We start from the raw sequence: 25,003 nt of genomic DNA, 5'->3' as shown, positions 1-25,003 counted from the left end.
GCATACCGCCACCAGCTGTAACTAACATTGCATCAACCCATATAACACTGCCGACCCAATAGAGACACGGTACGAGAAGAACTGTTATTTGAAAGTGCTGTATCAAAACATTTTTTCCGGTTTCCACAGGGAAGCGACTTGTACGGAGATGGCCTAACCAAGTTTTAACACGTTTTTTCTTCGAAGGTGGATACGTTACGTTCGACTTTCGTGGATAATAAATCGCTGGTCGTGCGGTAGCGTTCTCGCTTCCCACGCCCGGGTTCGATTCCCGGCGGGGTCAGGGATTTTCTCTGCCTCGTGATGACTGGATGTTGTGTGATGTACTTAGGTTAGTTAGGTTTAAGTAGTTGTAAGTTCTAGGGGACTGATGACCATAGATGTTAAGTCCCATAGTGCTCAGAGCCATTTGAACCAATAAATCGCTGTATTGAATCTTTACCAGCTACCACCACCCACCCCCACCCAAAAAAGAGGAAAAAAACGCTTATGCTGAATGAGCTATGATATTCTATGGAAACGTGTAACGCTGCAGCATTTATGACAGAAATATAATGTGATTTGTATGGTTTTCTATCGGGACAAAAAGAAAGGATATATTCGAATGCCTGATTTGTTCTTCAGCTGCAATTGTACAGAGCGTATTGCTGGATAACGAGGAACTAAATACTTATCTTCCATTTTTAACGATGTTAAACATTCAAATAAGAATACAGTTGCAGTATAGAGGGGAGAGGGCAGTTTTGCAACAGCTATCACGTAGTCCCTTTGAATTGTTAGGTAAATGGAGCTTCCTAAATTACAGTAAAAAAGAGCACTTACGATGGATGCACCGGGCGACCTTGACTGTGTGCACCAGGAGCTGAACTCTGCCCTCGTACAACCTTACTCATTTCTGACAGTTGCATGGTTCTCGAGAGAAAACCATGGCCAATCTCTTAGCGTCAGCGCTATTAAACATATTATTCGAAGAAGCAAATCCACGCTACGTATCAGAATAATAATGTGACGGATTGAATTACGTGTGTAAATTAATGTTTATTTCGAATTAGTGTGTGACTGAAAGCCAGTTCCAGCAGACTCGTTAATAATAATCCGCGGCTGTTTACAGTTTATTTTAATAGGCGTACTCGATTATCTACATTGTTTTGCTAGGCCTCTGTACACCCAAAGATGCTTGTAGCTTCTTATCGTGTTATAGTCTCTCTCTCTCTCTCTCTCTCTCTCTCTCTCTCTCTCTCTCTCTTAGTAACAAACAGTCACTTTTGGCGATAAAGTAACCTACGCGCCTCAGTGCTTCGTTCTCATAGAAGTGTAAATCCTCACATCTTAAAACTTATTTAGCCAAAAGAGCGATGTGGAAAACAAATATCAGTTCCGAAATAGACACTGGAAAACATACAATATTTTTTGTCTATTGTGAACATAAACGAATCCATATCTTCCTGCTAATTGAAGGCTTTCTTGACGCAACTGACCGCAGACAGATCTTCGAAACCCACGGTACTGTAGGTTGTGAGATAGGAGGTAATATTGTTTTAAGCACATTTGACTGTGGCTTGACTCATCATTCGTTCTTGTAGTACTTGGAACCTATAAAAAAATTAAAATCCGAATTCAATGAGGTCCATCCAGATTTTATCAGTAACAGTGCCATCACAAGACGGGTAATGTCAGGAGTAAGTCACATAAAAAAATGTGATTTTTTTCTGTTCTGATTATACTCTTGCAGGGACGACTCCGGAAGCAAGGTGGCCAGTTGCCGTCTAAACTCACAATCAAACGTAACATCACCATACCTTGCGGCATATAAAAGAACTGAGAGGTACAAAATGAAATGGCACACTCGAGGTAAATGGAGTTTCAAATCATTATCTGTGCCTCCTTTATTAGTGTGTCAGTGGTTTCCCTTACAGTATTCCTGGCGAGTACTGGAATCACCATTTGCTTCAATTTGAGCGTAGCAAAACTTGCATGGAGTACCTCTGCGCAGATGCTGACTTAAATCACAATCTAGTAATGACGAAGAGCGGACTGAAATTTAATTCATACGGACGATTCGGTTAATGTGGAAAGAAATTGGATGTGACTGAAGTAGGATAAATGACGTGAGTTTGAATCTCTCTAAGACGGTAAATATAGCTATAATGAATACCACAGTAGGAAGCCAGTTGCAGAAGAATAGACACTTATAAAAAGGGCAGTCACAGATGTTTGACAAGTGTAGTACCATAAAGGTAACTGAAGAAATCTTGGGTAATGGAAGAAATAATTCAACTGACTGACGAAAGAAGAAAGTAGAAAAATCTATAGGAAAAAAGAGGAATATACACTATATGATCAAAAGTATCCAGACACCTGGCTGAAAAATGACTTAAAAGTTTGAGGCGCCCTCCATCGGTAATACTGGGATACAATATGGTGTTGGCCCACCCTTAGCCTTGATGACAGCTTCCACTGCCACAGACATACGTTCAATCAGGTGCTGGAAGGTTTCTCAGGGAATGGCAGCCCATTCTTCACAGAGTGCTGCATTGAGGAGAGGTACTGATGTTGGTCGTTGAGGCGTCGGACGAAGTCGGCATTCCAAACCATCTCAAAAGTGTTGTGTAGGATTCAGGTCAGGGTTCTGTGCAGGCCTGTCCATTACAGGGATGTTAATGTCGTGTAACCACCTCGCCACAGGCCGTGCATTATGAATTGGTGCTCGATTGAGTTAAAAGATGCAATCGCCATCTCCGAATTGCTCTTCAACAGTGGGAAGCAAGAAGGTGCTTAAAACATCAATGTAGGCCTGTGCCCTGACAGTGCCATGTGAAATAATAGGGGTGCAAGCCCCCACCATGAAAGACACGACCACCCCATAACACCACCACCTCCGAATTTTAGTGTTGGCACTACAAACACTGGCAGATGACGTTCACTGGGCATTTGCCATATCCACACCCTGCCATCGGGTCGCCACATTGTGTACCGTGATTCGTCACTCCACACAACGTTTTTCCACTGTTCAATCATCCAATATTTACGTTCCTTACACTAAGCGAGGTGTCATTTGTCATTTACTGGCGTGATGTGTGGCTTATGAGCAGCTGCTCAACCATAAAATCCAAGTTTTCTCACCTCCCACCTAACTGTCATAGTACTTGCACTAGATTATGATGCAGTTTGGAATTCCTGTGTCATGGTCTGAATAGATCTCTGCCTATTACTCATTATGATCCTCTTCAACTGTCGGCAGTCTCTGTTAGTCAACAGACGAGGTCAGCCTGTACGCTTTTGTGCTATACGTGTCCTTTCATTTGTCCACTTTACTATCACATTGGAAGTAGTGGACCTAGGGATGTTTAGGAGTGTGGAAATCTCACGTACAGACGTATGACACAAGTGACACCCAATCACCTGACGAAGTTCGAAGTACACGAGTTCTGTGGAGTGCCCCATTGTGCTCTCTCACAATGTCTAATGACTACTGAGGTCGCTGATATGGAGTATTTGGCAGTAGGTGGCAGCACAATGCACCTGATATGAAAAACGTATGTTTTTGGGGGTGTCCGGATACTTTTGGTCACATAGTAGCAGCGTAAGTGTAGTGAAGGAAATAGGAAGTGCAGGAAGCAAAGACGAAATGGCTGTATGAAAGTGCTCAAATTAAAAAAGATATAAGGCGGGTGTATAGTCTTTTGCTTCTAGTGTTCAGTTTACACATTGGTGAAGCAGTGATGGAGAAGAAAGATTCAGGAGTGCTATTGAAATTCAAGATGAGAGGATATCTCAGATAATATTTGCTGATTACATGACTATCGTAAGTGGAAGCACAGAAGAATCTGAGAACGTGTTAGGTGGAATGAACTCAGCACAAGAATATGGACTGAGGGTAAACCGAAGAAAGATAAAAATAATAAGGAGTAGCAGAGATGAGATTAGTGAAAAGGGTGTTTTCAGGCCATGAAGTGGAAAAATTCTGCTGGTTTGGAAGGAAAATGCCACATGACAGACAAAGCAAGTACATAAAAAACAGACTAGCACAAGCAAAGAGGGACATTCATGGCTACATGGCCAAAAGAAGTCTACTAGTATCAAACACCAATTCTGAGAAGTGATTCTGGAGACTGTATATTTGGAACACAATATTGTGTGGAAATGAACTGTGGACTGTGGGAAAACAAGTCAAACTGAGAATTGAATTGCTTGAAATATATTGCTACAAAAGAATGTTGAAAATTATGTGAACTGATGATATAAGAAATGAGTTGGTTTTCAACCAAATCGACAAGGAGAGGAAAATGTGGGAAACATGGACAAGAAGAGGAGACAGCATGGTAAGACATCAAGGCACTGGAGCACTAGAGGGAGCTGTAGAGGGTAAAAACTGTAAGGGTAGACAGATGCAGGAATATATCCCACAAATGATTGAGCTTGTTGGGTGCAAAGGCTAATCTGAGATGAAGAGGTTGGCACAGGAGAGGAATTCATGGCGATCAACATCAAACCAGTCAGAAGACTGATAGCCCACAAAAAAACTTCAAATTTTTCTGTGAAAATCTAGTGGATATTTCTGTTTAGTGTTGGTGTTAGAGTAGCCTTAATACATCATAATCCAGTCTTTTTGGAAGAGAAATTTATTAGTCTTATTCAGCTTACAGTCATTGTGTTCAGTCTTTTCACTTTTCAGATAGATTCTTTTTCTCTGTTTTGTGACTGGTCAAAGCTGTACGTCAGGTTGGTATTCAAATCTGGACCCTTGCATCACATGTAATCCTGATGCCAACTGAGCTGTCAAGCACTGTTCGCAGCCTGCTCTAAGGGCTTTAGTTTGCCAATATAAGTCCTCTGCTTTCCATACTCCACATGTGTGTTCACCCGTACCTTGCTGCAGTAGCACTCCCCGTGAGAAAGGAAGAACGTTGCAGCATGGGTATGACTCTTGTTTATGTGACCTTTATTTGTGAAGAACAAAAATCTTAAACTTGATGATAACACTGTTTCACTGTCTCAGTGGTGTCTCACTTTAAACCTGCCTGAATGTATTCTAATTTCAAACAGTGGAAAGACCAGATTGGTACATCAACCAATGCAGTGGTAGGAGATAGCAGTCTTATGTGAGATGTGCCAGCTTGTGTGAATGTGTGCTTGTTGTCTTTACTGAAGAAGGCTATGCTGAAAGCTCAGTGTGTAACAAGTCTTTTTGTTGAGTCTGTCTGCTACTCAACATGTCATCTTTACAGTGAGCAGCAATCTATCCTTTCCATAATCAGCTGTCTCTGTACTGGTCTAAACCTCAAATGACCACATTGCAGGGAATTTGTTGAGATCTGTGACTGTATTATAAAATATATAAAACAACCATTTTTTGTGCAGCTTCAGCAGCAGCTGAGAAGTTCTTTGTTTTATAAAAGTACAAACCAGTTTCATATAAATATTAACCTTCCTTTACATTTCTGATTCCAGAATTATGACTTATGATAATGGGTAGCTAATAAACTGGTATTTTCTTTATTTTTGGATTTCTAAGGATTTTCAGTTCCCTCCCTAATTTTTATCGATTGTGTGTTTTTGCATTGTTGCACCTGTGTGTAAAACCCCATTCCAAACCGTAGGCAAGAACACGTGGCCTGTATGGAAACTGCTTTTGTTACTTATTATTATTTTTACTTTCTTACTTATTATTTTTACTTATTTACTTATTGTTTTTACTTCCTATGTGTTAGGTACCACATATGTAGCTTGTCAGTTCTTGTTCTCATCCATGACATGTTTCTCATCCATTACATGTTTCACAAAGAGAACTGAAATCTGGCGTTTGAGATCTTCTTGCTGAATGGCTGGAAAGATGTTTTAGACATCATTCTGTCTGTAACATCCTACAGTTGCAATATCTACATTAGGACAAATGCAATAACCTGTTAATAATAAAACTTTGTGCTTATCATGCAAGTTTTTTGTGTAAATAAATGCAGTCCTCCACATTTACAAACACTGGCATCCACTTAATATGTAGGAACAACACTGTATGGCTCTGATTTACTAGTTTCATGTTGTTATTCAGATGTACTAATTTGAATGGTTATCATTTCAGATTACAGAGATGATTCAAGACTTGACGTGAGTTGGCAGAGCCACTGTGAGCTCATAAGAAGTGATGCCCAATATGCTGTCAGTGCTTGAAGAAGAGGGAGACATCTATGAGGGTTTCCAGCCTCATGTAGACACTAGTAGCATACCACTCCAAGCTGATAGCCCAAACAAGAAGCCAGCTTTAAAGACATACAATGACATACACAGTTTACTGCAGCTTGGTAGAAAAGGAGAAGTGAAGCAAATTATTCGCGAGAATGCATGGCCTATCAATAGCACTATACGCTCACAGCTGTGGCCAACTCTTTGTCAGCAACATGGATCAGACAGGTCAATGCAAGAGGGCTTTTACTGGGACATGGTTAATCAGCTATTTGGTACTACGGGTAAGATAAATCCTCTACAAATTGCTTATGCTTCAACTTCTGTGATCAACATGTTGATATAGTGCACCTATTTTATCCATTTGCCAACCACAGCTTCTAGTAATTAGTTTGCTGTTGGCCACTTTCATAGAATTGATGCAATATTTCTATTATTATTCATATGTGGTGGAATGTGTTGTTGTTTTACAGACCGTTTTATGTAATAGCTAATTCACATTAGAAACTCTTAGTTAATGTGAAACATCTTAGAAATACATGATTAAATTTTTAGTGTATTTCATCAGTCGCATAGTGAATATTATACTAGTGTCACTGACAACTCTGGTAATGCAGCTACTACATATTCCTTATGAGGATGGGAAACATTGTAGTAAGCTGATTAAGGTAAGTCGTGTGAAACACTATTTCATCATTTCAACACATTCTTGTACTTGGGAGATGTCTTCATAACACTTTTTTCTATTTTTCTTCTTATATGTCATATTCTTCTCTCTCATTTTGACAATCTCGTGTAAAATCTGATATGTTTCATTTCATAAGAGCATGGCTGATTGTTTGTGCTACCCATCCATGTTCAACTGTGCTGGAATTCCAGCTCTAATAACAGTGGTATCAACCTGTTGAAAATATCATATTTGTTTTATTCTAATTTTTGTAAGTATGCAAAGCTTCTGTGCTTTGTACAACACACAACTTCTAAAAGTTGTGCTTACCTTACACATCGTTGTTGTTACATTATTGCTCTCAGATTCAGTTGCTGAAACATGCACAGTTCTTTCAACACGCACATTTGCAGAAGAATTATGTATGTGGCTCAATGTGCGACTTAGCCACTCATTTGTGTAGGCAAAAGATGAAGTAATTATTAACAGGAATTTGTCTTCCATTTTTTGTTTTGGCAGCACTTGCCCACAAATCCCTGCTCTTCTAGTGCCTCCGTATACAAGCTGCCACCCCCCCCCCCCCCACCCCCCATACACATATTGGCAAAAAGCATCTTTCACAATTTTTGACTTATTAACTTCACACAAAATTATTTGAAATATTAATGGAAGTATATGAATGTGGTTTTCTCAACTACTGTTGTAGCTTCAGAAACCCAAATGTGCAATATTTCTGTTGTTTTAGTTTAGACAGGCTAACAAACATTCTTTTATACTTAAGATCACATATATGCCTACTTAAAACTCCTCTTTATAGTGAATACTCACCTTTATTAAGTCCCCTCTGTGAGTCCGGGGGTAATAATAGGCCCGGGGTATTCCTGCCTGTCGTAAGAGGCGACTAAAAGGAGTTGCACCCGTTTCGGCCTTTATGTGAGGGTTTGACCTCCATTCTTCAAATTTTTTCTGAAGAGCAGCCAGTTGGGGAAGGGAGAAATGTCAGGCTAAGGATGGCAGCAGATCTTATTCACCCCACTACCCTGTATGTTCGAGAGCTGATGTGGATCTTTCATGATGATGAAGCCTCAGTTTTTCGTTGAGTATTTAGAGGTCGAGTTTGGGGAGGTAGAGGGATTGTCCAAAATGAGATCTGGGTCAGTCTTGATCAAAAAGCATCCTCTGCCCAGTCATGAATGTTACTGGCTTGTGACAAGCTGGGGGATGTTTCTGTAACCATCACGCCCGATAAGAGCTTAAATATGGTCCAGGGTATCATATTTCAGAGGAACCTTCTTTTGCAATCTGATAACGAGCTGTGCGCCACTTTAGAGCACCGAGGTGTACATTTTGTCCAGCGTGTCCACCGGGGTTTGAATGATAGTCAGGTTGCCACCTGTGCCTTCATCTTGGCCTTTGAAGGTGATACATTGCCCAAGAAGGTCAAGGTGATGGTCTACCACAGTGATGTAAAGCCCTATATCCCTCCCTCGTTGCAGTGCTTTAAGTGCTGGAAGTTCGGCCATATGTCTTCCTGCTGTACTTCCAGTGTCACATGTCGCGATTGCAGATGCCCATCACATCCCAATACTCCATGTGTCCTGCCTTCTGTCTGTATCAACTGCTGAGAGCACCATTTGCCTTGCTCGCCAGACTGCAGGATTCTCCATAAAGAAAAGAAAATCATGGAGTACAAGCCCCTGGACCGACTAACTTACACTGAGGCTAAGGGAGAAGTTGAACGCCTGCATCCTGTAATTATGACATCGTCTCGAGCCGCCACTGCAACAGTTCTGGCACCATCAGTTCCGCCAACCCCAGTCACCTCTCAGAGACAGAAGGCTACACCTGCCCCCTTGATGATGGAGGGCACTTCCTCCCTTTTGCTCCCGCACCACCTATTTTGGGAGCAACACCTCCCCCCCAACCATCAGGGACATCGGTCCCCACTTCTAAGCCAGAGAAGCATAAGTCTTCATTGGCTTCTCTTGCTAGGAAGGGGTCCTTTGGGTCACTTTCTTCCCAGGTTTCTGCTAATGGGAAAGATGACACACACCCAGTGGCTGAAGAGCTCAGAAACAGCTGGTCGTAGAGCTTCGCCCTCATCTCAGTCTCGGAAACTGAGCGAGTGAAGTCTCCCAGCCAGGGAAACCCAAGGAACAGTGAAAGAAATCCAAAGAGAAGACCCCTAAGATCAAGAAAATTGTTGTGCACCCACATCACTGCTACCTACAAGCTCTGCGTCTGAGGAGGGGGTGGAGATTCTGGCGCCCACTGAGGACCTAGATCTCGCCATACCCTCAGACACAATGGATATAGACTGCTCAGGCAAAAAGTTGGTGGCATCAGGTGACCCTGAGGCATAAAATGCCATTGAATGTTCCATGCCTTCCCAGGCTCACGATGAAATCATCCTCCAGTGGAATTGCGGCAGTTTTTTCCACCGCCTAGCTGAGCTACAGCAACTGTTAAGCTTTACACCTGCTCTCTGCATTGCCCTCCAGGAAACCTGGTTCCCGGCAATGTGGTCCCCTGCCCTCCACGGGTATAAGGGATAATACAGGAACCGTAGCGACTATAATCGAGTGTCAGGTGGTCTGCGTTTATGTCCTAAACTCAGTCTGTATTGACACTGTATCCTTTCAAACCCCCTCTTGAAGCTGTGGCTGTCAGAATAAGGACGACACACAAAATAGCTGTCTGCAATGTATATCTTCCTCCAGATGGTGCATTACCCCTGAATGTATTAGCTGCACTGATTGATCAACTCCCTAAAGCATTCCTACTTTTGGGAGATTTTAACGCCCATAACCCGTTGTGGGGATGCACCGTGCTCACTGGCCAAGGCAGAGATGTCAGAACTTTACTGTCTCAGTTCGACCTCTGCCTCTTAAAAATTGCGGCCGCCACACATTTCAGTGTGGCTTGAGGTAGTTACTCGGTCATTGTTTTATCAATTTGCAGCCCAGGACTTCTCCCATCTATCCACTGGAGAGCACATCATGACCTGTCTGTTAGTGAGCACTTCCCCATCTTCTTGTCACTGCCCAAACGTCAGGCCCATGGTCACCTGCCCAGATGGGCTTCAAACAAGGCGGACTGGGAAACTTTCACCGCTGCTTTCACTGCTGAATCTCGTCCACATGGCAACATCGATGTAATGGTTGAGCAGGTGACTACATCAATTGTTTCTGCAGCAGAAAACGTGATCCCTTGCTCTTTAGGGTGCCCCCAGCATAAGGCAGTCCCTTGGTGGTCGTCGGAAGTCGCTGAAGCAATTACAAAGTGTCGGCGAGCTCTACAGCGGCATAAGCAGCACCCTTCCCTGGAACACCTCATAGCCTTTAAATGGCTCCATGCCCGCGTTCGCCAACTTATCAAATGACGGAAGCAGGAGTGTTGCGAGAGATACGTCTTGACCATTGGGTGCCATATGTCACCCTCTCAGGTCTGGGCAAAGATCACATATTTACGGGTATCAGACCCCAACAGGTGTTGCTGGAAGGAAAAGTCCTCTCATTCACTACATGCCACAGTGAATCCTATAACGCCCCAATTACAGAGTGGATGCTCCTCAGTGCCCTTGCACATTTCCCCGACACAGCTCCTGGGCCTGATCGCATCCACAGCCAGATTATTAAACATCTCTCATCTGACTACTATCCTTGTCATCTTCAGCCGGATCTGGCGTGTTGGCATCTTTCCATTGCAATGGCGGGAGAGCACCATCATTCCAGTGCTCAAACCTGATGAAAACCCACTTGATGTGGATAACTGTCAGCCCATCAGCCTCACCAATGTTCTTTGTAAGTTGCTGGAACGTATGGTGTGCAGCAGTTGGGTTGGGTCCTGGAGTCACGTGGCCTACTGGCTCCCCCGCTGGGGTCGCTCTACCACTGATAATCTTGTGTCCCTCGAGTCTGCCATCCGAACAGCCTTTTCCAGATGCCAACACCTGGTGCCGCCTTTTTTGACTTACATACAGCATACAACATGACCTGGCGACATCATATCCTTGCCACATTGTATGAGTGGGGTCCCCGGGGCCCACTCCCAATTTTTGTCCAAAACTTCCTGTCTCTCCGTACTTTCTGTGTCCAAGTTGGTACCTCCCATAATTACATCCATATCCAGGAGAATGGAGTCCCGCAGGGCTCTGTATTGAGTGTCTCTCAATTTTTAGTGGCCGTTAACGTTCTAGCAGCAGCTGTTGGGCCCTCCGTCTCACCTTCTCTCTATGCAGAAGACTTCAGCATTTTGTACGGCTGCTCCAGTACTGGTGTTGCTGAGCATCGCCCACAGGGAGCCATCCACAAGGCGCAGTCATGGGGTCCAGCCCATGGCTTTCAGTTTTCTGCCATGAAGATGTGTGTCATGCATTTCTGTCCGCGTCGTACCATTCATCCGGAACCAGCACTTTACCTTATTGACAATCCACACACTGTAGTGGAGACATATCGATTGTTAGGTCTGGTTTTTGATGCCAGTTTGACTTCCTCATCTTCGTCAGCTTAAACGGAAGTGTTCACAGCACTTCAATGCCCTCCGCTGCCTGAGCAACACCAACTAGGTTGCAGATTGCTCCGTGCTGCTGCAGCTCTACAGAGCTCTTGTTCAATTCCGCCTTGACTATGGGACTGTTATTTATAGTTTGGCTGCGCCTTCAGCATTGCATTTGCTCGACCCATTCCACCATTGCGGAGTTTGACTAGTGACAGGAGCTTTTTGGATGAGTCCGGTGACAGGCGTACTGGTGGAGGCTGGAGTCCCTCAGACGTGCACAACTGCTTGCCAGTTACGTTGCACACATTTATAGCTCTCCTGAACATCCTAATTACAGTCTTCTTTTTCCAAGCACGGCAGTTCACCTCCTGCATAGGCGGCTAGGGCCAGGGCTAACGATTGCGGTTCGTGTGCGATCACTTCTGTCTGAACTGGAGTCCTTGCCTGTACCACCTCTTCTCGAGGTCCATTCACGTTCCCCTCCGTGGTGTAGCTGTAGGCTGAAGCTTCGCCTGGACCTTTCGCGTGGCTGTAAGGACTCAGTTAACCTTGCGGTTCTCAGCTGTCGCTTTCTCTCGGTTCTTGAAGTGTTCTGGTTATCTGAGGTGGTTTACACCGATGGCTCAATGGCTGATGGTAATGTTGGCTACACCTTTGTCCACAGAGGCCATATTGAACAGCACTCCTTGCCTGAGGGCTGCAGTGTATTCACTGCAGAGCTGGTGGCCATATCTCATGCACTTCACTATATCCATTCAGGCCCCAAGGAATGGTTCATTCTGTGTACTGACTCCTTGAGCAGCCTACAAGCTATCGGCCAGTGCTACCCTTGTCATCCTTTGGTGCTGTCCATCCAGGAGTCCATCTATGCCCTGGACCGGTCCCGTCATTCAGTGGTGTTTGTGAGGACCCCAGTACACGTCAGCATCCCAAGTAATGAACCTGCTGACAGGCTGGCCAAACAGGCTATGCGGAAACCGCTTCTGGAGATAGGCGTCTCTGAACCTGACCTGCGTTCTGACTTAAGCCGCAGGGTTTTTCGGGTTTGGGAGATGGAATGACATAACAGTACGCACAACAAACTGCGTGTCATTAAGGAGAGTACAAATGTGAGGAAGTCTTCCATGCAGGGCTCTCACAGGGATTCAGTTGTCCTTTGCCGGCTCCGCATTGGGCATGCTTGGGTGACCCACAGTTACCTCCTGTGCCGTGAAGGCCCACCTCTGTGTGCGTGCGGTGCCCGGTTTACAGTGGCCCATATTCTGGTGCACTGTCCCACTTTGACTGTCCAGCTACAAAGTCTTGGGTTACCAGACTCGTTACCGCTCATTTTAACTGACAACACCTCATTGGCTGATTTAGTTTTGCATTTTATTCATGAGGGTGGGTTTTATCATTTGACCTAAGTCTTAGCACATCTCCTTTGTCCCCCTGTGTCCTCCACCCTAGTGCTTTTAGGGGGGAGGTTTTATTATGTTGCAGAGTGGATGGCCTTTCCTTTTTATTCTTGTGGTCGGCCAGCCGCTGTAATCTGATTTCTTGCTTTACTCTCTTCTTTTTCTAGCATCTCTCTGTTGTTTTCTTGTCTTCTGTTTTTCCTTTTAGTGTTCATTGCCTTTCCTTCGTTCTTGTGGTTTTTCCTGTCTTTCCATTTTGTGTTATATGTCTCGTCTGTTTTGTTCTCACACTTTTGGCATTGTTTTATTAGGAACAAGGGACCAATGACCTGGTAGTTTGGTCCCTTCTCCTCTCTTTTAAACCAACCATCCAACCAACATTCATTAAGTTCTTTGTACCTCGCCTATTGGTGTCCATTTCATGTAGTTACAGAAATGTGGTTAAAATATGCCATTAAATTAATTTTTTGCCATTTTGTGAATATTCCTTTTGTTGGACTGTCAATTTGCGATTTTGTAGTTTATGGTCTACTTCAGCACTGCTATATGTGAATTTATTACAACAGCCAGTTATGGCTCAGATTTGAGTAAAGGTCTTTTTAAGTTAAGTGTCTCTTTGGGAATACTGAGGGGTTTTATTTGTGTTTATCCCTAATTGTTTTGAACCTTATTATTCTGTTTGATTTGATGTTTGAAGAGTATTTTGTCAAGATGTCGAGAAGTAGAAGTCAGATTTTCCTGTATTACTCATTTGGCTTTTCTGTCACTATTTTCTTTGTTGCCTCTGAAATTTTGTGATGTCTGCAGTAATTCTTGTTTGCAGCTATGATATTTTACTTGCTGGTAGCTTAGTTTGCATGTTACTTAGAAACTTGTATATGGAAAATATGTTTCAACATACCACATCTTCGCTTATAACTCTGAACAATAGAAACACAAATTACCTCTCCCCCCCCCCCCCCCTCCAACTTTCTTTGTGGACCTCAGAGGTGAAGCAGTAATGCTTAATTGTGTTTTATAACTAGAAAATGAATTTGTATGAACCCCATTGTTTTTAATCCTGAAAATTTATTCTAAATAGAATCACATCCCTTTATCTTCTATTCTTGAAATGAGTTTCTCATTAATATTTATTAGATAATATAAGCTGTACAGTCTGTTCCGTGTACATTGTAACATGGGGTTTTTGGTACAGATCTGCATGTCCTTTAACAAGTTGACCAAATAAAGCACGGTAATGCGAGTGAGATCATCTTTCAGACAGTGAATGTATCTTGCAAATATATTTACCTTTACATGTTCCTCCAAATTTCTCTAAAAAAAGAAGATACATTAAAGACATGATTTATTACTTAAAAAGAATAAAGATGTAAGTCATATGATTAGGAAGCCAATAGTCATATTTGACTCTGTGGATTCTGAATGTGAACTAAATGTGAACCTATTAAGTGTTCCATAAATTGATGTTCACTGAAGATACTCTTTTATTGTTTGGAACAAAATTTTTCAGCATTTTATTTGTACACATGGCTCATTAACATTATACAATTTTGTTTTGGAAAAAAAATTGCTTGTTTGGGTTAAGGATCAAAAAGTTCCTTGAATGTTTAATTGAACACATCCCTGGTTTGAATTAAAATTGTCTGTATTATGGTGTTGTGGTCTGATCTTCATAAAATATTATTTGTTGTCTAGCTTTGACATTCTCTTTTATTCATAAACATAACCCACTCCCATCATTACTGGTAATTACTGTAGTATAGTTTCATGCATTTGCTATAAGAAGTACACTCATAGGACAACAGAGGACACTCATTTCCCCCCTGTCATCAAAATAATCTCCTTCCAGGAGCTTGAAGAGTGACTAAACAGCCGTATGTGATGCACTCACCAAGCTGAAGCTTCGAATGAGCACAAAGGTCTGGCAGATAGTCTTCAAATGAGCATGACAGGGGTACCAGTGCAAAGGTCAGTGACGAAAAAGAATTGTGCTCTGTATATGAAATGCTTTTTCGGTGGTACTGTCACGCTCTGATTAGTTTGTCAGGTTTTGTGAAATCGAAGGCTCTGCTCATCAGAATGTGTTTTTGTTTTAATGTAGTTGTTGCTAGTATCAGTTTATTTATGATTTGAGTGTAACACTATGGGCTTGGGAGGAAAGCATTTTGGGAACTTTTTGATTCTTAATATTTTCATAGCCATTAACACAAGTGTCAGGAAGAAATAAGTTTCCTCCATTAAAATACCTGTTTCTGCAGCTAGTGACAATATAAATTTTAAATTTGTTTCTCTGTTGTGCAACTTCGTTGTTGCTTTTATTGTATCATTACAGTATTTAGTAACTGTGGTACTAAATATATTGTTGCAGAACTCCCAGACAGGCCTATACTGCTGCCTACTTTTGTAGACAGTAGCCATTGTATGGCATACCATTTGACAAGGAAAGGGCGCGGTGTTGTGGACAGAGTTGTGTGTGTTGTGGGCTATGCATGCCCAGATATTACGTTTAGCCCAGCTTTGTATCCAGTTACTGCCATTTTGCTGCACTTCATGACTGGTAAGTGAAACATTTGGAGAACATTAGGATGTTAAAAGGAAGTAGGAATGCTGTAATTACTTAAAGGTAGTGTATACTGTAAGTGAGAGTTTAGGATGAAAGATCAGAGGAAATGGCCACACTTTTGTACTCAGATGACATGTAGTGGCTTGTTTGTCCTGAGCTGATTTTAAGTCTTTTTCATTCAGTAAAGTGGGATGGAAAAATCACAGAAAAATTATAAGAAACTGTGAGTTTCTAGATTTTTAAGAGAACCAGTAATTATCAGAAGAAAAAGGAGAAGTTAAGGTGGGAAGAGTGCAATTTTTTTTTTTTGTAGATACAGAGTCATTAATTTTGAATGAAGGTAAGGTGCTTAAAAGGTGGAGAAGAAATCACTGGATTTAGAGATTTCCAGAAATATTTATACTGAATATATGCAGTTGTACACGAAGATCGGAGTAACAGTTGAGTGTGGAGCAGGTAATGTTGTTGGTTCACCCTTATCCATGCACACAGTATAGCAGTTGCAGCAACTGTTGTCCATTTCAGTGCAAAATATGTTTATGTACGGTATTAGTTCCTTTGCAGGCTCATAATAACTTTATCATTTTCACTGCTAGCTTCAGACAATTTCTTGCTCAAGGTAAAATTGTTGCACTGAGAAAGAAAAGTACACAATGAAAATAAATCACAGCAGTAAGGTTATTGGCTGCAAATATCATTGGACACAGAATTATGCTAATGAACATTTGATATAGCAGAGCTATATGATAATGGTGAAAAGAGCAGGATGACTAAAGAGTTCATTCTCTGATGTTTTGTTGGTTTGGTAGATGTCCTGTAAACAATTATCTGTTAATTACCTTGGAAATTTCTGGATGGAATAGGCAACCACTCACCTATAGATGATAGTTGTGTGGTGCTTAGAAATGGCAACAGGAAACTATTTACACTAGCATTCAAGCTCTTGCTCTTTCTCTAGTAGAAGTACACTCATTCACAAATACAACCACAAAGACATCCAAACACACATGCTCATGGTCCATGTTTGTCTAAATCGTTTCACAAACAACCTGTATGTTAAATGAGGCTATGCTCCTTCTTTCACTCACAAATTGTACACCCTTAAAGAAACATTCCATGGCTTCCCAGGGTGTTTCTTTTCCCATTAGATCACCTGACAGTCACGATATGCAGTGTACCTAGGGTGTCATTGAGCAGGGTGGTAAAGCCTAAGACTCATCTCCACCCAGTTTCCTTGAATTGTGAGTGGTGATTGCATGGTCATGGATCAGTATGGCTCTAGGAGGCTTGAGGAGTCACTATTATCAAGGCGAAAGGACAAGCTTCACTGTCTCAAATGAAACTGCTCGCGCGCGCGTGTGTGTGTGTGTGTGTGTGTGTGTGTGTGTGTGTGTGTGTGTGTGTGTGTACAAGCTTAGACCTGCTTGAGCATCTATTTAGATATGCACTGAGGCTAAGAACATTGTAAAAGCGATACTCATTGGGAGGTCACTATATTTTTCTCAAGGGCCAATAAAGATCCATAGCTTTCATGAGAAGTATACCTTCCCTTTCAAAATGACTGTCCACATTGATGCACCATATTTAGATATTTCATAGGGTTAACTTCTGCTTTGAGGACACATCCCATTCAATAAACTTTTCTGTTATTCCACAAGTGAACATTGCTGCTAATGAAGGAAGGCTAATGTCTGTGTTATCACTGGATGTAGCAGCTCTGGTGCCTATGGCACAATGGAAATTGGGTCATAATTATTAGACATTGTGATGGCTTGGCTGTGAACTAGATCACTTAGTTTGAACGAGGATTCACTGCAAAACCAGATTATCGTGAACTGTATAGAGCTATCAGAAAGGAAAGGTCAATTATTATATCAGGCATCCAGTAACTTCAAAGACGTGTAGGACCAGATGAAATCCATGTAGACTTCCATGATGATGGAAAGTGCCAGAATGCAGCACAGAGAGAAGGATCGCTTTATAAAGACAGAAATTATTTGATTGTAGTAAGTACACTTTTGAGCCGCCAAATGATTACCTCGAAGGAAGACATTGGCAAACTACCTCCACTAGGACCTTGCCTAGTACGGCAGTGCGGGTCTCCCACATCGTTCCTCTATGTTCTGTCATGGAGTATGGGACTTCATCATCATCAATGATTACCTGAGTATTCTTTCTGTAAGGTAAGTGGAGAACAACTGCAAAGATAAACTTCTTTTGCAACAAATAAAACATTAAATATGTTAACACCCCATTTTCGTTTTCTCTGCTGTCAGATGTACAAGCAGTTATAGGGGCAACAGTCTGGATGATTGACTGATCTGGCCTTGTAACACTAACCAAAACGGCCTTGCTGTGCTGGTACTGCGAACGGCTGAAAGCAAGGGGAAACTACAGCCATAATTTTTCCCGAGGGCATGCAGCTTTACTGTATGGTTAAATGATGATGGCGTCCTCTTCGGTAAAATATTCCAGAGGTAAAATAGTCAGTCCCCCATTCAGATCTCCGGGCGGGGACTACTCAAGAGGACGTCGTTATCAGGAGAAAGAAAACTGGCATTCTATGGATCGGAGCGTGGAATGTCAGATCCCTTAATTGAGCAGGTAGGTTAGAAAATTTAAAAAGGGAAATGGATAGGTTGAAGTTAGATATAGTAGGAATTAGTGAAGTTTGGTGGCAGGAGGAACAAGACTTTTGGTCAGGCGAATACAGGGTTATAAATGCAAAATCAAATAGGGGTAATGCAGGAGTTACTTTAATAATGAATAAAAAAATAGGAGTGCGGGTAAGCTACTACAAACAGCATAGTGAACACATTATTGTGGCCAAGATAGACACGAAGCCCACGCCTACTACAGTAGTACAAGTTTATATGCCAACTAGCTCTGCAGATGATGAAGAAATTGATGAAACATATGATGAGATAAAAGAAATTATTCCGATAGTGAAGGGAGACAAAAATTTAATTGTCATGGGTGACTGGAATTCGGTAGTAGGAAAACGGAGAGAAGGAAACGTAGTAGGTGAATATGGATTGGGGCTAAGAAATGAAAGAGGAAGCCGCCTGATAGAATTTTCCACAGAGCACAACTTAATCATAGCTAACACTTGGTTCAAGAATCATAAAAGAAGGTTGTATACATGGAAGAAGCCTGGAGATACTGAAAGGTTACAGATAGATTATGTAATGGTAAGACAGAGATTTAGGAACCAGGTTTTAAATTGTAAGGCATTTCCAGGGGCAGTTACTAGTTATGAACTGTAGATTAAAACTGAAGAAACTGCTAAAAGGTCGGAATTTAAGGAGATAGAACCTGGATAAACTGACTAAACCAGAGGTTTTACCGAGTTTCAGGGAGAGCATACGGGAACAATTGACAGGAATGGGGGAAAGAAATACAGTAGAAGAAGAATGGGTAGCTCTGAGGGATGAAGTAGTGAAGGCAGCAGAGGGTCAAGTAGGTAAAAATACGAGGGCTAGTAGAAATCCTTGGGTAACAGAAGAAATATTGAATTTAATTGATGAAAGGAGAAAATATAAAAATGCAGTAAATGAAGCAGGCAAAAAGGAATACAAACGTCTCATAAATGAGATCGACAGGAAGTGCAAAATGGCTAAGCAGGGATGGCTAGAGGCTTATCTCACTAGGGGTAAGATAGATACTGCCTACAGGAAAATTAAAGAGACCTTTGGTGAAAAGAGAACCACTTGTATGAATATCAAGAGCTCAGTTGGAAACCCAGTTCTAGGCAAAGAAGGGAAAGCAGAAAGGTGGAAGGAGTATATAGAGGGTCTGTACAAGGGCAATGTACTTGAGGACAATGTTATGGAAATGGAAGAGGTTGTAGATGACGATGAAATGGGAGTTACGATACTGCGTGAAGAGTTTGACAGAGCACTGAAAGACCTAAGTCGAAACAAGGCCCTGGGAGTAGACAACATTCCATCAGAACTACTGATGGCCTTGGGAGAGCCAGTCCTGACAAAACTCTACCATCTGGTGAGCAAGATGTATGAGACAGGCGAAATACCCTCAGACTTCAAGAAGAATATAATAATTCGAATCACAAAGAAAGCAGGTGCTGACAGATGTGAAAATTACCGAACAGTCAGTTTAATAAGTCACGGATGCAAAATACTAACGCGAATTCTTTACAGACGAATGGAAAAACTGGTAGAAGCCGACCTCGGGGAAGATCAGTTTGGATTCCGTAGAAATATTGGAACACGTGAGGCAATACTGACCCTACGACTTATCTTAGAAGCTAGATTAAGGAAAGGCAAACCTACGTTTCTAGCGTTTGTAGACTTGGAGAAAGCTTTTGATAGTGTTGAGTGGAATACTCTCTTTCAAATTCTGAAGGTGGCAGGGGTAAAATACAGGGAGCGAAAGGCTATTTACAATTTGTACAGAAACCAGATGGCAGTTACAAGAGTCGAGGGACATGAAAGGGAAGCAGTGGTTGGGAAGGGAGTGAGACAGGGTTGTAGCCTTTCGCCGATGTTATTCAATCTGTATATTGAGCAAGTAATGAAGGAAACAAAAGAAAAATTCGGAGTAGGTATTAAGATCCATGGAGAAGAAATAAAAACTTTGAGGTTCGCCGATGACATTGTAATTCTGTCAGAGACAGAAAAGGACTTGGAAGAGCGGTTGAACAGAATGGACAGTGTCATGAAAGGAGGGTATAAGATGAACATCAACAAAAGCAAAACGAGGATAATGGAATGTAGTCGAGTTAACTCGGGTGATGCTGAGGGAATTCGATTAGGAAATGAGACGCTTAAAGTAGTAAAGGAGTTTTGCTATTTGGGGAGCAAAATAACTGATGATGGTCGAAGTAGAGAGGATATAAAATGTAGACTGGCAATGGCAAGGAAATCATTTCTGAAGAAGAGAAATTTGTTAACATCGAGTATAGATTTGAGTGTCAGGAAGTCATTTGTGAAAGTATTTGTATGTAGTGTAGCCATGTATGGAAGTGAAACATGGACGATAAATAGTTTGGACAAGAAGAGAATAGAAGCTTTCGAAATGTGGTGCTACAGAAGAATGCTGAAGATTAGATGGGTAGATCATATAACTAATGAGGAGGCATTGAATAGGATTGGGGAGAAGAGAAGTGTGTGGCTCAACTTGACTTGAAGAAGGGATCGGTTGGTAGGACATGTTCTGAGGCATCAAGGGATCACCAATTTAGTACTGGAGGGCAGCGTGGAGGGTAAAAATCGTAGAGGGAGACCAAGAGATGAATACACTAGGCAGATTCAGAAGGATGTAGGTTGCAGTAGGTACTGGGAAATGAAGAAGCTTGCACAGGATAGAGTAGCATGGAGAGCTGCATCAAACCAGTCTCAGGACTGAAGACCACAACAACAACAACAACAACAACAACAGTTACTTTTGTAACTTTACACATTTAATTTCCAGTGTGTTTTGTTTATATGGTCCAAAATTGTCCAGTTGATGGACATTTCAAAGATTTCATCCCTTTCCTTGTTTGATTTTTTTCATTTTTGTTTTTGCAGAAGAAGAGTGTTACAACTGCATAACCAGCCTTATTGCTTCAAAAAACAAGATGTTCATGACGCAAACTAAACAGTTGTATGAAGTAACCTGGCGGACAGTCATGCAGATTACAAAAAAACATGTGGTAAGTTGAAAGCAAATTTATAAATATCAGATTTAAAAAAAATCCTGTATACACTTATGTCTCCTGCAGTGAAATGTTGTAAGATGTCCCTGATATTTTGTAAATGGTTAAATATGTGAAATAAAGAGTTCGTGCAAGTAATTGTAGACAAAGTGCTGAACTGGATGATTATCATTCATAATGTTTGCAACCATAAATTTATTGAAGCATCTTCATATTTTAATGGACTTTCATGTTTTTGATACCAACATCCCCCCCCCCTTTTTTAAAAAAGGTAGTGTAGTGATTTATTCAGCTTTGCAGGCTTCTTTCTCAAAAACTGGCCAGAATGTGCTAAATTTGAAAGTGAAGATTGCACAGTACAGCTAGATAACTGGGTGTAAGTTGCACTTTGTTGCCTTAATGTTCAGCATATTTACCAATCCTTTTATGTTATTGTGCTCTCTAAATATTAACAAGCAGTATTTAATGATACCTTCATTTTGATGTGAACCTCAAATAGTCTTAAGTAAAAGAAAAAAATGTTGTTATAATAGTAATTCCTTATAGAAAGGCAAGCAGTCACCTGCAGCATATTGGTGAGTGATACATGGAGACATACAATAGCACTAAATTTAACTCATTTTGTGCCCAAAGTAATACCATTTGGGTTAAGGCTTGCCGTGTCTGTAGCATTACACTAGCTAGGGTTAACTCATGAGCACTTACTTTTTGGTGGCAGAGTTTAGATTTTAGGTCCTTGGGGTTTTCAAAGTTGATGTGGTCAACACCAGAAGTCTTCTGTGGCCATTAGCTGTGGGTGTATTTCAGTGCTTCTGTTAGGTTGGGGTGTGGAACATTATGTGTGTGTGTGTCACAGAGACAAGGAAACTAAACATGGCATGTGCTACACACCAGTAATGTGAGTGGTTGCCAAGACAAAACCTTCATTAGCTGCTGAGACATCTACCACACCTCAGTTGTATCAGTCATGCTCATTTACGTGAAACTCTTTCTAAGTTGACTTACATTTCCGTACTATTTTGTGGGACAAAAATGGAGTTCAGAAATAAAAAGTTCTTCCAACGATTTCAATGAACCACCCGGGAACACCGACACCCACTGGCCTAAGAGAGCCAGAGTGTCAAGTTGTCCTGTTGTACAAGAAAATAATAGTTACAGAACATAATCTGTGTTACAGAGTACTGCAGGAGCTTTTAAATTTACCATAAGATTTGCAGTAGTACTCGCCAAATTGAAATCGGGCAACACAGCTTTTGATCGCAACTACTCTTTGGAGGTGTCTTATAATAATGTTAAAAGCACCTATTTATGATAAAGAAGTTACAACAAGCAGTGATGAAAGGTGTGTCTAAATTAAGGAGTAATGGAGGTATGAAACACAATGAAGCTAGTAATGTGGATCTAGAAAGAACAGTCGCCTTCATACTCAAATTCAATTTGCTAGTATTTCTATGTAATGGTAAGATTTCTCCATGTTGCAGATGATCCTTACACTCCCTAAAGTGTGGTACTGCTATTTTCTCCATACCTACTTGGCATCTCATGGACAGACTACTCGAGGGAACTGTAAACTTGCAAATTAAGTTGAAACTGAATGTTGCTGACCTGCCTGTTGTTTAACTGCTTGAATGACAATCCAGAGTGGAGAAGAGACCTGTCATGTGTATGCCAAGGAATGGAAAATACAGGAAATCTTAATTACCAATTGATGCCATATGCAGAAATAAAGAAACTGTATTAAACAAAGCAGCAACTTGGGACTCTTCCTTTACTGTCTCTTGGGAACAGTCCTAGAGATTCATATCCACTCTGAAAATTTATGTCCACTAATCTTTGAGCATGTGATATCATTTCAGTTCTACTTTAGTATCATTCTCCACTACTAACCTACCATTTTGCTCTCTGTCTCTCAAGGATGTTGCTCAATGGGAAAGGATGCCAATTTTCACTCTAGTTACCTCTTCACCCTTTGGATTCACCTACAAGACAGAGCAGACCCCAAATGGGAGCCATTGAAATGCAGGTCCAGCAGGGTGCCTGGAAGTTGTACTGTCAGCTAGCTCTGCAGTCACTTGGCAAGGCTTTAACATCTTGGCAGCACCTAGGATTGGGTGAATCATATCAAATGCGTAATCTGTCAGTCTGATGAAACATCAGCACCAAAATATTCAGAAAAACTCACAAGGCAGCCTTACTTAGATGGAACGATGTTTATGTGGTTGACTGAGTGTGCGAATGGTCAGTGTTGTTATAATTATTAGTGAAATCCATAAATTCAGACTATCAGAGTGGAAATAAATGACCAACAGGAATAACAGATAAGAATAACCTTCTCAGTGTATCCAAGGAAAAAAATTTTTGACAGAAAATTTTTGTTAGATTGCAACACTACTAAGGGCCAGTTGTACAGTCCCCAGTTAGCAGCCACTTAATTTCTGTTCTTGGAATAGAGCGGAAAACTTGTTGTTGGTACTTGTAATACTGCCAAACTGGAGAACAAATGCGAGATAACTGAATTGATGATTCTGACAGGGTTAGTGGAGTTAACGGGAGAATAAGTTATGACAGTGGCAGAAATAGTTACAGAATTCATGATGACAAGATTGTTTGTTAGAACAAGGAAGGAGAAGAAACAGGGACATCACACAAATTATATGAAAGAATATGACAATTCCAAATTTGTATAAAAAAAAATTTTTTTAACTCGTGCCTGAGAAACTGGAGCATATGAATGAAATGTGAAAATATTTGCTAACATAAAACTTTTCGCTTGTAGTAGGCATATTAGGCTTATGATATTGATACTTCGTGAATTATATTCTGTCATGTTATCTATGTAAATGAGGTAGATAAAAATGACCATTTGTACCAAAACAGTCTCACTTATTTGGCGTGTGTTACAATTGCTGCAATATTAGAAAGGTCTATTTCATTTTATCTAGCAGTTGGCGACAAAATAGACATAATCAATTCGAGAAACCACAATAGTCTTGGGTACTATATGTATTAACAGCTTTTTCAGTATTATATGACGACAGTTCAGTTTTTCAAGCAGCAAAATGTTTAACGAACATTGATGAGGTAGTACGGTATGTAATGCTGTAGCAAGGTTCCTCAGACGTATGTTGCTGAAAGTCTGGATCTTATGGATTAGCAGTTTCCTTGTGATGCCATATAGTGTCTTGTTATTGCATCTGTTACCTGCTGCCTCTGCCTAGCTGCGAGATTATTGAAGAAGGTTCCTTTATTTGTTCTGGAACTCCTCTTCACCATTCTATTTAACATGCAGAGTTCCTGTTGGATTTCTTCTTTTACTTCCCTTGTCTGTGCGCAGTTTAGCTGGAATTTTACCTATCTCCTCTGCTTTATTGCATCCCATGGATGGTCAGAGATCCAGTCTTGTCTGCTGTGGTTGGTTGTTCTGAAAATTTCGTCAGCAATCTGTGTAGGTTGTTTTCACTGCATCCCATTGACCGTCAGTGTCATTCTCTTCAATTCCCCTGCTAACCACTTCAAAATGATTTCTCAGTTGGATCAAGAACTCCTCTTGGACTTTTGTGCAGCTCTCTTAGATGGACTGTTCGTAGCATAAGATGGTGGTTGATCCTTTTTTGTTCCTCACATCCAGGAGTGATCTTTGCCAGGTCCTGCTAATTGTAAAGTGGCCTATCTGGTTCTCTGTTGTGCCATCTGGTGAAACCCATGACACTTTGTGACACCATGTATGGGGCTACATGGAACCTCAGTAATCAGGATAAACATGCCGCACAAGTCTGAGATGTTCTCCATTGTTGTTTCGGGTGCACAACCCATATTGCCCAATAATCTACTCTATCTCATGGTTGGCATTCCCAATTTTTGCATTAAAGTCACCGATCAGCAGAAGGCAATCTCTTTTTCGAAACTTTTCCAGTGTTTCTCGGAGTTTGCTATAAAACTTGCCTTTTTCTTCATCCTCAGGCATTTGTGTTGGTTTGTAACATTGCACAGTGATCACTGGTCTCACTCTCGTTGCAGTATGAGCAACTGTGATAATC

At 41.3% G+C, this 25,003-nt stretch overlaps 1 protein-coding gene across 1 annotated transcript in view; it reads left to right on the top strand.

Annotated features, from left to right (window-relative positions):
• Positions 1 to 25,003, top strand: part of LOC124776582 (GTPase-activating protein skywalker) — a 299,487-nt gene that overhangs the window by 190,844 nt on the left and 83,640 nt on the right. Inside the window, exons 3-5 of the mRNA XM_047251633.1 lie at positions 6,080 to 6,464; positions 15,113 to 15,301; positions 20,839 to 20,963. Coding sequence (XP_047107589.1) covers positions 6,143 to 6,464; positions 15,113 to 15,301; positions 20,839 to 20,963 — 636 coding nt within the window. The 5' untranslated portion in view covers positions 6,080 to 6,142. The remainder of the gene's footprint in view (positions 1 to 6,079; positions 6,465 to 15,112; positions 15,302 to 20,838; positions 20,964 to 25,003) is intronic.

The sequence above is a fragment of the Schistocerca piceifrons genome, chromosome 2 (assembly GCF_021461385.2).
Source record: "Schistocerca piceifrons isolate TAMUIC-IGC-003096 chromosome 2, iqSchPice1.1, whole genome shotgun sequence".
Lineage (NCBI taxonomy): Eukaryota > Metazoa > Arthropoda > Insecta > Orthoptera > Acrididae > Schistocerca > Schistocerca piceifrons.
Note: the sequence above shows the minus strand (reverse complement) of the source record. Positions and strands in the feature narration are given on the sequence as shown.